This window comes from Cervus elaphus, chromosome 24 (genome assembly GCF_910594005.1).
Source record: "Cervus elaphus chromosome 24, mCerEla1.1, whole genome shotgun sequence".
In the NCBI taxonomy this organism is placed as follows: Eukaryota; Metazoa; Chordata; class Mammalia; order Artiodactyla; family Cervidae; genus Cervus; species Cervus elaphus.
In genome coordinates, this window is record NC_057838.1 from 20,502,430 (window position 1) to 20,519,057 (window position 16,628).

The window sequence follows — 16,628 nt, forward strand, 5'->3', positions numbered from 1 at the left end:
GTAATACGAATACTGATGGATATATAAACAACAAGGCTAAATGAACTGTTAAGACAACCAGTACAGGTTTAATGGAGAAAAATCAATCTCCATTTCACTAAAGAGCGAATCAAACACAATGCTTGGGACACTTTCAATATTTTCATTCTCCCACTATAATTTCTGTTGGAAAAAAGACCAAAGTATGTTTAAACCACCACAAAAATACCTTATAGACTTACTTTCTTGCCTCCACTCTGGCCTCAGCATCAGCATCATGAATTCCCTTTTTAATAGTTTCAACCAAGACAGCTGCATGCCTATAAAATAAAGTACCTTTAGATTCATGTATAAAACTATCTATTTCACCACAAACAATACTGCCTATATACTATATATTACACATCAATCACAAATAGGCAAAGGAGAGAATAAAGGTAACTAGTATATAATAATGAATCTAAGATAGTAAGATTTCCTAATAATCCACCTGACATATTTTGCTCATGTATGGTTTCCTTCTGACAAGTCAAACATTATAAACCTGAACATAATTATTTTTATATGGAGTCCAGATAAACAGTACTAAAATTTTAAATTTCTCATGAATTAAAGAAAATCTTTTGTGCAGTTCCTCACTAACCTACCTGTGTAGAAATGTGGTAATAGTACAATCAGTTACAATCTAACCAAACTGGATAGCAGCTGCCATGAAAGAACTTAAAGAAAACTTGGAATTATATCATGCCTGCAGTAAACAACATATTCTATTTTTTAAAAATGGGTTGTGAATAGATTTAATGCTTTCCATAAGAATGGAAAACCAGCAATGTATTCAACATAAATACATGTATATCCCAAGCTTCATATGTTAAACAAATGAGAAATACAGCCATACAAATAGCCCGTGACTGACTAGCTGCCCGTATTTTCCTTTTTCTCACTGCAGAGCTTCATTAAACATTGCCCAGGATATACATACCCAATGACACCTGACGGCTGGTGTGGAGAAATCTGCCAACAAATCTCTCACGTTTTTTATCTCTTTGCTCTGAAAAGAAGTGCCTTTCTTCTATCCTAAATCATTCATTACTTGATTAATTGCACCTTGGGAAACCTATCTTATATGACTAGAGATACATTTTAAAATACTTGCCCAATTTAACATGGAATTTCTTATATAACCTGGAATTCCTTGCCCATTTACCTAAGAGACCCTCATTCACCCCACAAAGAAGAAAATCACAGATGCGATGAGTAAGAGGAGCATCTCATCTTTAAAGGAAAATCAGTACAAATAACTTTTAAAGGAAAGTGAGAAAAAAAAATAAAGGAAAATGAGAAATAATGCAAAACCAATATCATCAATTTCTAAAGAACTGATGACAAAGGGGAGGGGAAAGTGGTGGAAGCGGAAGAGTCCATGCATACCTTTCCAATGAGTGAGTCTGCCACTCCTGTAACAATAAATCTAAAAATTCAAATGAACGCCTGAAAAATAAAAATTAACTATTAACTAAATGTTGCAACATTAATACTCAGATAACTTTACAACTAAATGTTAATTAATACTTTCTTCTATAATACTGCATTCTGTCTTCTGAATTAAAGTATAAGACATATTTTTAGATATCTTTACTCTCAAATACTTAACTTTTTTTAAGACTCCAACTATTCCTATGCTTAATAGTTCAAAAAGACCTTAATCTTAACTTGAAAATGTTTGTCAGATATAAAATTTAACTTAATTTAAAAGATACTTATCTTTTAAAGACACCTACTATGCACTAGAAACTGAAGACACAGAATGGTGACCAAGAAAGCCATGATGTCAACTCAAACACTACATTAATCCTTACCCTCGCAATCTACTCGTGGAGGCCATCTGGTACAGCTCAGGAAATAACACGGAGGTTAAATTAATTTGCCCACAGTGACAGAGCTGGGACTTAAACCCAAACATTCTAACTCTAGCGATCACAGCTTGAAGCAGTTGACATCACCTCCCTCATCCACATCCAATAATCATGTCTCAATTCTGTCTGAAATCTCTTGAATTTACTGAATAAAACCTCCTTCAGTCAATTATCACAAATAGAGCTCCAGTTTTGCACCGTCTCTTCCATGAGATGTAAGAAGTCCCACTTAATTAAACCAATGCTTCTCATTGTCCTTTTTTAATCACTGTTCACAGCTGGAATAGAAACTAGGATGGATGACATTACTTCTCACCAAAAACTCCTTATGAAACAATATCGGAATTTCTCTTTCAGTTGTTCAAAGCCCTCTATACCCTGACTTCTACCTATTCCCTTCTTCCCCGTACTGAAACCTCCCGTTTATCACATCTTCTGGCCTCAGTGGCCTGTTCAATGGCTCTGCAGCCTGCAGCATAGCTTTCCATCTCTGCCTATACCCTACTTACCTCCCTTACAGGTACTGAAATGCTCCCCATTTTCAGGATAATTCTATGATGCATTTCCTGACTTCCTCTTCTCTGTTACATTCCTAATTTTTCCCATTACCAGTTTATTCAGTGTAAGACAGTGACTGATAAATCTTTTCTGTAAAGGGCCTGAGAGTAAATATTTCAGGCAGCAAATATTTTAGGCTTTGAGAACAACACAGTCTCTATCTCATTTTTTCCCCCACCTTTTAAACCACCTTTCAAAAATGTTAAGATACAGTCTTAGCTTGTGCCTGTATAAAACTAGACTGTTGGACAGATCTGCCCAATGGACTGTTATTTGCTGACCCTGATATAAGAGAGAGGTAATTAAACAACTGTCCCCAAATTCCAAATCACTTACAGGTAACAATGATGTCTTATTTTTCCGAACATTCAAAGTACTTAAATAAACATACTTATCAAACAAAAAAGGGGAAAGAGTTTTGTTTTGTTTTTTTTTTTTAACAATTTCCTTAAATATCCAATACACAAATCTTGCTTTTTGTCTTTAATACTAATGGTGCTAGTGGTGATGTCAGTGATATCAAAGACTATAGAAATAATGAGACAGATATTGAGGCTGACATTATGGCTGTATACTCTGTGCCAAAGACTATGTTCCTGTCTTCTAGCGTCCCTCTCATCTAACCCTCACAGCTCTATGGGGTCCACATCATTAGACCCACAATCATCATAGACACTGAGGTTTGCGGCAATTAGATGACTGCCCAGGGCAGGAGAGTCAATCAAAGCTGTAGGATTCTAGGTGAGGACTGACTCTAGACTCCAAACTCTCCGAAAACCAAAGAAACAGTGGCCCAAATAAACCAAAACGTGGGAGATCTGGGTTTGATTCCTGGGTTCGGAAGGTCCCTGGGCGAAGGGAACAGCTACCCACTCCAGTATTCTGGCCTGGAGAATTCCATGGACTGTATTGTCCATTGGGTCGCAAAGAGTCAGACACGACTGAGCGACTTTCACAGACACACTTTAATACGAAAAGGCCAAGAAATGTGGATAGTCATAATAAGCACTTTGTTCCTTTTTTCCTTACATAAAATAAAAAACTTTAATAAGGTTTCTAGAAGGCAAGAAATTGATGACAACTAAATTTTGTACCCAACTAAGAATCAGACATAATGCAATATTCAACATAAAGCTATACTAAGTTTTTTCAAAACTTACCTCCTTACAGGAACTGATTTCGATGTGCAATTGCTTGTTATTAAAGGTATAAGTCTGGGTACATGAGTATGCTGAAAAAGACAGTTTAGAAGAGGTTGAGAAATACCATGTACCTTACATAATCTCTTCCTCTACTTGCTTTGCATTCAAGTATTTAGCTATATTAGAAAAGAACAAAAATAACCATAAAATAAAATTTTGAAAGAAATTAAGACCAGTCAAAAGGTTTTCCCAAATTAAAGTAATAGTAACGATACAATTTCAGAGGGGCAGATGTGGGTGTAACATTAAATAATAAGGACAAGTTAATTGATAACTACAGAGAACTGTTAGGACAGTGTACTCTGGGGGGAACCAGACACATACTGGTCTTATTTTTTGATGTACCACGGCTACTGCGGGAGAGCACAGTAACTGCTATGTCATCAAAGCAGGTCATCAGAGTGAATCTGCATAATTATTAAGAATGCACTTTGAAATGGTGATTTTAACTGAACTTTCATCCTGGCTGAACCACAGCTCTCTAGAATTCAGTATATAATTTTCTGATTTCTATTAGTAATTCTTACATTCTTCTTTAGTGAGAGTGTTTGTGTGTTAGTCGCTCAGTTGTGTCTGACTCTCTGTGACCCCATGGACTGTAGCCCACCAGGCTCCTCTGTTACTGGGATTATTCTCCAGGCAAAAATACTGGAGTGGGTTGCCATTCCCTTCTCCAGGGGATCTTCCCGACCCTGGGATCGAACCAGGGTCTTCTGTATTACGGGCAGATTCTTTACCACCTGAGCCACCTCTTCTTTAGTAAAGCAAACACTAAAAAGTTCACAAGGGACATTAACATAAAATAGTAACCTAAAGATACATATTTGACACTTTAAATTCTTCTGAGCTGATAGTACAGGCCGGGTTACCTAGGAAGCAGGCTGTGAGATGGAGTTCAGCCTTTCTAATATTAAGCAGTGCTTTGGGGATCAACACTGGTGGAAGTGAGAAGGAAGCAGGAATAGGCAAAGGAGAAATCAATCTGTGATACAGCCCAAGGACCTCTTTACCCAAAGTCACTGGGGCGCTCTGGAAGATAGTCTCAAAATGGCCTAAGATGGCCAAAACTCTACTCTTCCATGTCCATCAGTTTACTGGGTATGGGCCACAACCAGAAAGGGGCAAGACTTCAGGAAAGGCAGATCTCTGCAAGCTGAGGAAGGCCTTGAAGAGGCTGTAGCTGAAGGCTGTCAGCCCACAGTGCTTCCACACTTGTGAGGAAACAAGTCTTCGAGTGAAGGAAAAAGTGAGTGGCCACAAAGAACTCAACCAATGCAGAGGGAAAACTTTTCACCTCTGACAGAGGGAAGCCACCCACAGACCTGAAGTTGTTCAAGATGAGGATAATGCAACACAGTGCTGATCTGCGTATTATCCAATTGCTATATCCAGTATGGAAGGGCTCTGTGGACTTGCTCCCCTAGCACCATGGACTGGTTTTGTAGATAACAATTTTCCCATGAACAGGTTGGGGGGTGCGGGAGGGAGGGCAATGGGGGGGGGGGTGATGGTTTTGGAATGATTCGAGCGCATTACATTTATCATGTACTTTATTTCTATTTGAGCATCCAGAAGAACTCATCCCCAAACATTACTGAGGAGTTAAAGAAAGCCCAAGGGGACTTTCTAGCCACAACATACCACATAGCAGGTCTCACCTACCTTCTTCCTCCTCTCTCTCATGATCTCAAAATCCTACTGCTGCTGATTAACTCTTAAACAACACAGTGGCAGAGATGGGGCTAGAGACTAACCTATTGCTACACCATATTCAGGGGAGCTATTCCAAAGGAAAATAAGTGATCCTCACAATTACAGATGATGCATTCAACCAAATACTAAATCAGAACAACTTAGAAGCAGTCCCCTGGGAAACAAACAAAAATATAGAAAACAGGAAATAATGTAAAACAACAACAACCTGATTTGTATTTTCTGAGACAATGGGACATGTTATTGTCTCAATAACACGAGACAAGCTCATGAAAAATGGGCAATTTGAAAACAATACATAAAGTATAAACAAACCTAAAAATGGCAAATTGGGTACTGTCAAGTGTAAGTAGAATTTAAAGGATTTTTCCTGAGAACATATACAACTGAAAGACAGGAAACAAACAGAAGCAATAAATAAATGATACACAAAAACTAACATAAATTTGAAGAAACTTCATTTCAGTCAGAAATCTTGCTCCTCTGTGTAAAGACAGCACAAATGAAAGATGATCAACTCCTAGACCTGCTGTGAGGGGAACTCCTAACAGAGAGAATCTTCTACAAAGCTTCCCTAAGGCGGTGGTGGTGCTGTTTTTAAATAAAAGAATCAAACAACGTCTCACTATAAAAATAATAAAAGAGTTAAGAAAACAATTATTTGTGAAAAGGAGATAATTCTGGGAGAAAACAAATGTGAACCTGAAGTCCAATTTTTGAATTCTTGTATAATGGCAAAGCAAAGCCATTTAGAAATATGAAAAGATAAATATCTATGAAAACTGAGAACACACTAAGATCAAGCAAATATTTTTAATGGGAAGAGTCCTAATAAAGACTGGGCAGGAATAAAAGCAGAAAAAAAACCTCACCATAGTCAACTTTAGTTGCTGGAAATTAATTTAGTGGTTAAAAGGGAAAAAATGACATGAATAAGATAAAAATATGTACTTTTTATTTTTTAAAAAATATATACTTTTTAAAAGGCTGGGGGAGTAAAAGAGAATTTATTCTTGACACTGTCAAAGAACAAGAAACTTCTAAGAAAATAAGACTTTTTTAAAAAATGAGACCATAAAGAACTGGAATATTATGAACAAACTAGATTTAGCAATGAATAAAACACTCTATAAATGAATTCCATATTTTGCAAATACTAAAAGACTACCTATCTAAATATATGATGTACTTGGATACTAACACAACTCAGGTTATTCAATGAAGAAGAAATTATACCACCAAATTCTCTGATCGGAATGTAATGAAATTACAAAATGATAAGAACAAAAGAACCATCTGAAAATGCAAACAGTACCCTTATGTAATTCAATGAGAAAGTTGAAATGGAAATTGCAAATGACTGAGAAATATAAAATAGAGTGTGGTAAATCTAAATTGCTGGATGCTGCTAATGCTAAACTCAGAACAAAACATTATGATAAGACAGTCTTATGCTATTAAACAATAAAAACTATGACAAACTGAGAATATACCACAAAAATCTAGGGAAAAAAAGAAGTAAGCCATAGCAAGTCAAATAAAGGAATTAAGAAACACAAATATAGGAATTAAACAACTAGAAAAAAAAAATCAAAGAACCCCACTGGTACCAATGTAACAAATTTGAAGCTTATTAAAAAATCTCTTAACAATACCTCTAGCAAGTATTTTCTTTTCTTTTTTTTAAAAAAAAAGAACACATAATAATATAATACAAAATGGTAATATAACCATGGTAGAAGAAACTTTTTGTAAATTAACAGTATACATCCTCATGTCAAACAGGCTTCTTAAAGTATTAGCCAACTGCATCTAGCAGTATCATAATGTAAAATGGCCAAGCAGAATCCATTTCATGAATGTACAATGGATAAATGAAGAGAGACAATTATTTCTAAAAGGATAGCTGACAAGATTCCACATCTACTACTGACCAAAATTTGGCAAAATATAAATTGGAGGAAATTCTCAGACCTAATCCAGAATATCTAAAAACTCATCCCAGTGCTCGCTTCGGCAGCACATATACTAAAATTGGAACGATACAGAGAAGATTAGCATGGCCCCTGCGCAAGGATGACACGCAAATTCGTGAAGCGTTCCATATTTTTATGGAAGCAACCTAGATGCCCATCAGCAGATGAATGGGTAAGGAAGCTGTGGTACATATACACCATGGAATATTACTCAGCTGTCAAAAAGAATTCATTTGAATCAGTCCTAATGAGATGGATGAAACTGGAGCCCATTATACAGAGTGAAGTAAGCCAGAAAGATAAAGAACATTACAGCATACTAACACATATATATGGAATTTAGAAAGATGGTAATGATAACCCTATATGCAAAACAGAAAAAGAGACACAGAAATACAGAACAGACTTTTGAACTCTGTGGGAGAATGTGAGGGTGGGATGTTTCAAAAGAACAGCATGTATACTATCTATGGTGAAACAGATCACCAGCCCAGGTGGGATGCATGAGACAAGTGCTCGGGCCTGGTGCACTGGGAAGACCCAGAGGAGTCGGGTGAAGAGGGAGGTGGGAGGGGGGATCGGGATGGGGAATAAGTGTAAATCTATGGCTGATTCATATCAATGTATGACAAAACCCACTGAAATGTTGTGAAGTAATTAGCCTCCAACTAATAAAAAAATTAAAAAAAATAAAAAAATTAAAAAAAAAAAATAAAAACTCATCCCAGAGGTCATATTTAAAGCACTCCTATTAAACTCAGAGGAAAAAAAAAAGATTTCAATCATTTCCACTAGTTTTGCACTCTGCTGTGAAGGTGCCAGGTTTAGTGAAGCTCACAAAAACATTAAAACAGAAAGAAAAGGGACATTTTCAGAGACAGATTCACAGATCTCTTCACAGGCACTAGATCTCACTGCTGAAAACGCCTGGTACAGCAGCATCAGAGAAGCACCATGTAACAGGAGAGGGCAGATTGACCAAGGAAACGGAAAAGGCATTTAAAAACAGACCCGTTTATTTACAGAAATTTACTACAAGAAAACAGTGGTAGTTTAAGAAACGACTGAACTATAATTTACTACACACCACTGGGTCAACTGGTTTTGTATTTGGGGGAAAACGAAGTCAGATACCCGTATTTTACACACACAAAAAATTAAGTTAGATCTGAACCTAAGAAACAAAATCATAAAAGGTTTAAAAACTGATTATTTTTATAACTGAGAAAAGGGGAAGGTTGTTTTAACTATAACAAAACCTACAAAAATAGCATTGTCTCAAAACAGAAAAATTTCAAATTTCTATATATATCAAATGATAGCTTAAACAATATATGAAGAAATGACAAACTGGTAGAATATATTTACAAATAAAATTAATATACAGTTGTCCTTCAGTGTCCACAGAAGTGGTTTTGGGACCCTTTGAGGATACCAAAATTCGAGGATATGCAAATCCCTTACATAAAATGGTACAGTATTTGCATAAAACCTACACTTTTTTTTCCTGTATATTTTGTCATCTCTAGATTACTTAATTAGTTAATATAATGGAAATGATACACACACAGTTGTACTTACTATAAATGTTATAGAAACAGATTCCAGCAGACGGCAAAGTAAGTTTTGCTTACTAGAAACACACTAGAATTCTTCCCCCCCCCCCCAAAAATATTTCTGATTTGAGGTTGGTTGAATCCACAGATGCAGAACCCATAGATAAGGAGGCCTTAGGAAAAAAGCGAGGAAAAAATGCAGACTATAAACTGGCAATCCTTAGAAAAACTATTAAAGGAAAAAAAAGAAAAACTATTAAAGGAAAAAAATACCTAATGTTTTTTAATAATCCAAGAAATGCAAAGTGTAATATGAAATAATATTTCAATTATTAAATTTTAAAACCTTTAAGATACTAATAATACAAAGTGTTGGTAAAGGATGGAGAAAAAGAATTTCATAAACTTCATGGAGAAAAATGGTGAGGACAGCTTAATATTATGCCCTTTAACTAACAACTGACTTAGACATTAAAAAGAATTAAACAAGAGAAGCTGCCTGAGTACATGAAGTTTAAAAAGCAAGAGTAAAAAAACATTATTTTTACATATATATAAAATATAAATGCTACACTTACATTCTGTAGTAAATATAGTTTGTATAGGCACAAGATAGAGGTTTGGAAAAGTACATACTGAATGGCTAGAGTGGTGAGTTGTAGAAGAGCAAAATTTAAAAATTAAAGTGGGGAAGTTTTATGTTTTTAACTCTTCTTCTGGCACCTTCAAGAGGTGGATGATGAGAAATATTAAGAATCTGCTGTCATCTCTTTTACCACTGCTTGTAACATTTTAACTGTTTAACATCTGCCTGTTACTACCTGTAACATGATTCACACACATACTCACACATGCACATGCATATTGTGCCTATTATATTCTGTATACAAGCATCTTTACTTTGTAATCCTCTTTACTATTTAAATTTCATTAATACCTGTGTATTACTTTTATTATCAGAAAAATTATTCAAAAGTAATTTTTTTCTTGGGGTTTAAAAAAATTCCAATGATTTATTTAAGTACATTGAAAGAGAGAGACAGAGACAGACAAATGAACAGGCAGACACACAGAGGAAGACAGGAAAAAAAAAAAGAAAGGAAAAGAACCTACCCGAATTATGAATCTGATTGCTGCACATCCAGAAGTCGCCATGACTTTTGCACTATTGGGGACGAGATTAAAAAGTGTAGGTACAATGGCTTCAGCGCCATGATCAAACTTGTTTCCCAAAACTGTCGAAAGATGGCTATAAAGGAAGACAAAAAAATGCTGTTTTAGAAAAATAGTTTAACATTAAATATAGGTAGGACCATATAATTTTAAAATATTCTTTTACTGAATTAACTTAAAATCTTTATTTTAACCAGTTCTAACATGGCAGGAAAACAAGAGAGAGAAAGGGAAGTGCAGGTATTACATATTTCTTTCTTTTCCCTGAACTTTTACTGTCTAGTGCAAAGCTGAATTTTGGCATTTTAAGCATCTCTCTGCAATAGAGAAGCCATCTGATCTCAGAATTTAAGCATTAACATGACAGGTAAAACATTCAGCTCTGACTGTCCTGATGTTTAGTCTTTATCCATCAGATATTTTCATTCTGATGCCGCAGTATCAATCTTATATTCAACATATTGTACAAACAAGTAAAATTCTACCCAAATCAGTACTCTGCTATTTCTATTAATGGTACCACTACTATTTCAGTCACAAATACTTCCTCACATCTTTGGTGTAGGATTTCAGAATTCTTGATTGAAAACAGAACTCTACCATACATTGGTTACCAGCTTCCCTGGTAAAGAATGGTGGTTCAGATGGTAAAGGATCTGCCTGCAAATGCAGGATACCCAGGGTCAGTCCCTGGGTTGGGAAGTTCCTCTGAAGAAGGAAATGGCAACCCACTCCAGTATTCTTGCCTGGGGAAACTCCATAAATAGAGGAGCTGGTGAGCTACAGTCCAGGGGGTCGCAAAGGGTTAGACACAACTGAGCAGCTAACACACATTGACTGGAGCTTCCCAGGTGGCACTGGTGGAGAAGAACCTGCCTACCAATGCAGGAGACGTAAGAGACATGGGTTTGATCCCTGGGTCGGGAAAATCCTCTGGAGGAGGGCATAGCAACCCACTCTAGTATTCTTGCCTGGAGAATCCCATAGACAGAGGAGCCTGGCAGGCTACAGTCCACAGGATTGCACAGAGTTAGATAGGACTGAAGTAACTTAGCGTGCACACACGCACTGGTTAGTTGGGTGACTCTGAACAAATGTGTCTTCTCTTTCCAAATTTGCAGTTAAACACCTAATTCAGCCTAATTAATTTAATATGGTTTAGTATGATTTTGGGTAAAACACTTAGGAAGAATGCTGTAAATACTCACATTTCTGACAAGGTGCAGAACTGGCTAATTTCTATATAGTTATACCTTATTTAGAATACAGTTAGCTCCAAAATATCAGATTCCTGATTCAAAGCGGTACTCAGACCTACTTACTAGTGTTCAGTCATACATTCAGTTTTCCCTTGTGAAACTCAACTGAGACGCAGGGCAGGCTACCTGTGCCCTGACGTTGCTGTCGTCCTTTAAAGTGTGAGCCTTTTGTTCTGGTCAGCAGGTGATGTCCTTTGGAAGTAGCCTGGTCTTTCCAGGCTTATTGGGAGGGTAGCCTGAGAGTACTCAGCTTCCAGAGTAGCCTGAGCAGTACGATCCCTACACAACAGCCTTTCTGGGGTCTCAAATGCATGCCCTGGGTGTCTGACAAGGTCTCTCCAGTCTGGCTCCTCAAAACTTGAACCTGTCCCAGCCCATGCAAGTTCTGGGAGTTGTTTACCTCATGGCTTCCAGCAGCAGGTCTTTCCTGTCCCCAGGGAGTTGTACCTTTCACATGCACAGATTAGTATTCAACTAGACTCATGGATCCCCTATGCAGACTTCTATAGCTCTTTTTCTGTGTAGCTCTCTTCTCCCCAGCATTCTGCACTGAAAAGTTTAGCCACTTCAGCTTTCAGAACCTCCCATCTCTTCTCTTGTTTCTTCTTCAGCTCAGCGAGACTGTCTTGCTCTGCCTGGGTTCTCCCTCCCCCTCCATGGTTCAGAAATGCATCCAGGTCAAAACTGTGCTGATGGTACTGTTAAATTGATTTGTTTCAAGAATTACAGTCCTGCCTGTCTGCTGTAATTATCTGTACACAGTTGTGTTATACACTTTCTCCAGTTTTCTGTAAGGGGGCTAATCCTATACCAGTTATTGCATCATGACAAAAAGCAGAATTCTCATCATGGAGTATTTTTCAAGGTTACAATTTGCAGATTTTTGTTTTGTTTTGCTATCAAGAGATATCAAGATATCAAAATTTTATGAATTTTGATATCAAGATATCAATTATTTTAGTATATTAACTTGTATCTAGCAACCATGCTATATAGTCCCTTAACTATAATCATTTATTAATTCTTTTCTTTTTCTGCATGAATAATTATATCATCTGTTAATAAGGGCAGTTTTGTTCCTTTTCTTGCAATCCTCATAGTTTTTATTTCCTGAGTTTTTTAGTTTATTTTTTTCTGCTCTGACTAGGACATCTAATATGATCTGGATTATAAATATTAATAGTATGTATCTAAGTGTTCCCTCTCTCCAAAGGAAGGCTTATACAACAATATATACAACAAATTTTTTTTTTGGTCAGGAGCAGCCGTAAAAGGAGTTCAAGTGTTCTACCATCCTTAAATTGTAGAAAAATATAAACATACTGAATAGGTTTAGACTTTGATAAGTTAATGATGTATGTTACAATTCGAGGACAATTGCTAAAATATCAGAAATAAAAAGCTTAATATACAAATTAGCAAATAGAACGTTATATAAGAGCCAGTTCTTGGACCCATTCATTTTTTTGTTACACTCACAGAGTTAGTGACCAAAAACCTACCAGTAGACTTCTGACATATACACACACTGCAAAGTTGGTATAAAGTACTATTAATAAAGGTTTTTTTTTTCAAATTGCACAAATTTAACCCCTGTGCATATGATTTTTGGATCATGCTTTAGGGGGGTTATCCTACTAGTGCTTTACTGAATGAGCAACTCCATCAGTGAGCACGAAATTAATTCATAAGAAATACTTATCACAAAAAGAATATACTTACGCTACAGTAATGCAAGCTTCTCTAACCACTTGGGATCTAAGATCCTTAGCTGAAAGTTTAAGTGCTCCATCCAACAAGCGTAAATGCTGGAAAAAGCAATCATATTGTGCAGCTCCAGCAACAAGCAATGATCGAATTTTCTTTAGCTGAAATAAAGAAAATTTTCATTACTGACATTAAAAAGTAAAGCAGTATAAAAAAACAAACAACTGCCTAAACATTATTTGAACAAAATTTTTTAAGTTTTCATTAGATTTTATAACTATATTAAGACATTTTAACAGCATTAAACATAAATAAACATGTGAAGAAACAAACAAACCAGCTCTCTGGAAAAGAACATTACAGATTTAGTTATATGTATAAGAGACATATATAATGTTTGACTATATAAATAAATCTTAAAGTTTTAAGGGAGTCTATTTAAAATTGTGACAAGACACACTCAGGTGCACGTCTGAGCTCACACACAGAAGTTTAAAGTTTACCTAAATAATACCCGTTATTATGTAGAATCTCATATTAATTTTGGAGAAGGCAATGGCAACCCACTCCCATTCTCTTGCCTGGAAAATCCCATGGATGGAGGAGCCTGGTGGGCTAAGAGTCGGAAACGACTGAGCAACTTCACTTTCACTTTTCACTTTCATGAATTGGAGAAGGAAATGGCAACCCACTCCAGGATCCTTGCCTGGAGAATCCCAGGGACAGGGGAGCCTGGTGGGCTGCTGTCTATGGGGTGGCAGAGAGTCAGACACGACTGAAGTGACTTAGCAACAGCAGCATATTAATTTCTGAGGTCTTCTAAATTTTTAAAGATATCTTTAAAAGTTAAAAAAGATGAACTAAAGATGGAAAATATAAAAATAAAATATTGTGGATATTAAAAAATAGTTGAAAGAATATTATATAACCTTAAGTGTATATAAGGAAGGGAAACTATCGTAAGCAGAAATCAGGAGGCATCTAAATGAGTAACTAAAAAAATCACAATATGGTAGGAAAAAATTATCTGCAACACAACAGTACAATACACAAGGAATGGCAATAAAGTAAAAAAAAAAGACAACCAAATATTACATTTGCTAAAATAAATACAAGGACATGTGTTCAACCTTCCTAGTGATAAGCAAATGCAAATTACAACAAAGACACACCATTTTCCTTCATCAGATCGGCAAAAGTTAAGACTCAATAACACCCAGTGCCAGACAGAAAACAGATATTCTTACTGTTAAGTAGATCATGAATGACTAATATCTTTGTTCAAAATATTTTGGCAACGTCTGTTGAAATTAAACTCTATCTATTCTTTACCTGTCAACCTCATTTATAAAAATTTAACTTACAAAAATAAAAACACCATGGTTATAAATACATGCAAGGATGTTTATTGCAATATTGTTAATATAGCACAAAACAGAACAAGTCTATCTTACTTTCTAGAAACATACAGCCCACCAAAACTGAATGAATAATTAACAGGCAATCTGAACAATCTGATCACTGATCATGAAAAATTTACAGAATCTGCAATAAAAAAAAGTTCCCTGCAAACGGAAGTCCATGACAAGATGATTTCATTGAGGATTTCTACCAAACATACAAAAAAGAACTTATACCATGCCTTCTCAAACTCTTCCAAAAAGAGTGACTTAGCTAGTGGAATGGCTAAGATGCTGCACTCCCAATGCAGGGGGCCAGAGTTCAATCCCTGGTCAGGCAACTAGGTCCCACATGCCACAACTAAAAGATTCCCCATGCCACAACTAAGACTTGGTGCAGTCAAATAAATAAATAAAACAAAAAGAAAAATTCATCCAAAAGACTAAAGTAGAGGGAACCCTCCCAAAGTAATTCTATGAAGCCACCATCACCCTAACACCAAAACCAAAGACGCTACCAAAAAAGAAAATTACAGGCCAATATCTTTGATGAATACAAATGAAAAAATCCTCAACAAAATATTAGCAAACTGAATCCAATTACATATAAAAAGGATCATACACCTTGATCAAACTGGATTCATCCCAGGGTCACAAGGATGGTTCACCATATGCAAGTCAAACAATGTGACATAGCACATCAATAAAAGAAGCCACATGATCATCTCAACAGATGCAGAAAAAACATCTGATAAAATTCAACAACCATTTATGATAAAAACTCTTACCAAAGTGGGTATAAAAGAAACATATCTCAACACATCTCAATAAAAGCTATTTATGACAAACTCATAGCCAATGGTTTATGACAAATCCAAACCGAACACTCAATGGTAAAAAGCAGAAAACATTGCCATTAAAATCTGAAACAAGACAAGGATGCCCACTCTACCACTTCTGTTCAATACAGTATTTATTAGCACTCTTAGTAACATGAATCAGGCAAGAAAAAGAAATAACAGGTATCCAAATTGGAAAGGAAGAGGTAAAACTGCCATCACATGCAGGTAACATGATTTATCGAAAACCCTAGAGACACCACACTAAACCAATTAGAACTACTAAATGTATTCAGCAAAGCAGCAGGATGCAAGATTAACATACAGAAACCTGCTGCATTTCTTTATACTAACAATGAAATATCAGAAAGTTAAAAAAAAGACTTTAAAAATTGCATCCATGGTGGCTCAGACAGGAAAGGATCTGCCTATGTTTGATCACTGGGTTGGGAAGATCCCCTGGAGAAGGAAATGGCAACCCACTCCAGTACTCTTGCCAGAAGAATGCCATGGACAGAAGAGCCTGGCAGGCTAAAGTCCATGAGGTCACAAAGAACTGGATACAACTGAGGGACTAACACTTTCATTACATATATATATATATTACATACACACACACCTAGGAATAAACCTGACCAAGGAGGTAAAAGACATTCACTGAGAACCATAACACACGGATAAAGGAAACCATAGATGAATCAAAGAAATGAAAAGCTATCCCATGCTCTTGGACTGGAAGAATGAATATTGTTAAATGGCCATACTACAAAAGCAATCTACAGATTTAATGCCATTCCTACCAATTTAGATTCCTACCAACAGTGCCCAAGGGTTCCCTCTACCCCACAGCTATGTAACCCAAAGGAAAGCCAGGGCACTGGGGCATCAGTGAAGCACAACACAGGTGGAGACACTAACAAATGGATGAGATAGACTCTTCCTGAACAGCAAAACAGAAAAAAATGCACCCTGCAAAAGGCCTATTATCTCAATTTGTTTTCCAGACTGAAATACTACTTATCAGACTCTATTTCAAAAGAAATACCAGATAGTACTACTACTAAATTTCCAAGTTTTTGAAAAAGAACACTGGGGGGAAAAAAACAGAGAGGAAGAAAATAAAAACTAGAACACTTACTGCATTGGCACGCTGATCCCAGTCGTGTTTGTCATCTGACAAAATTTCCCTGATTTTATTTAATGTTTCTTCAAGTTCTCGACTAGAATAGATCTTCAAGAAAAGATGCAAAATGATAACATTAATATTTCTTGCCACAACAAAATGATGCCCTGATGTTTAAAACAATCATTTAAGTAACAATATTTTTCCCTTTTTAGCACCATTTTTTA

General features: G+C 36.1%; 1 protein-coding gene and 1 non-coding gene across 40 annotated transcripts in view; one reads left to right on the top strand and one right to left on the bottom strand.

Moving 5' to 3' along the window:
• The window catches only part of CLASP2 (cytoplasmic linker associated protein 2), a 170,874-nt gene that overhangs the window by 77,027 nt on the left and 77,219 nt on the right, over positions 1–16,628 (bottom strand). For all 39 annotated transcript variants that reach the window (XM_043886914.1, XM_043886912.1, XM_043886905.1 and 36 more), the window contains 6 exons: positions 16,417–16,509; positions 13,055–13,200; positions 10,014–10,149; positions 3,614–3,684; positions 1,411–1,470; positions 222–299 (listed from right to left, as the gene is read on the bottom strand). In XM_043886914.1, the coding sequence (XP_043742849.1) occupies positions 222–299; positions 1,411–1,470; positions 3,614–3,684; positions 10,014–10,149; positions 13,055–13,200; positions 16,417–16,509 (584 nt within the window). The remainder of the gene's footprint in view (positions 1–221; positions 300–1,410; positions 1,471–3,613; positions 3,685–10,013; positions 10,150–13,054; positions 13,201–16,416; positions 16,510–16,628) is intronic.
• On the top strand, positions 7,373–7,479 carry LOC122683400. Its single transcript, XR_006337737.1, has one exon. It is a non-coding gene; the product is annotated as a U6 spliceosomal RNA (small nuclear RNA).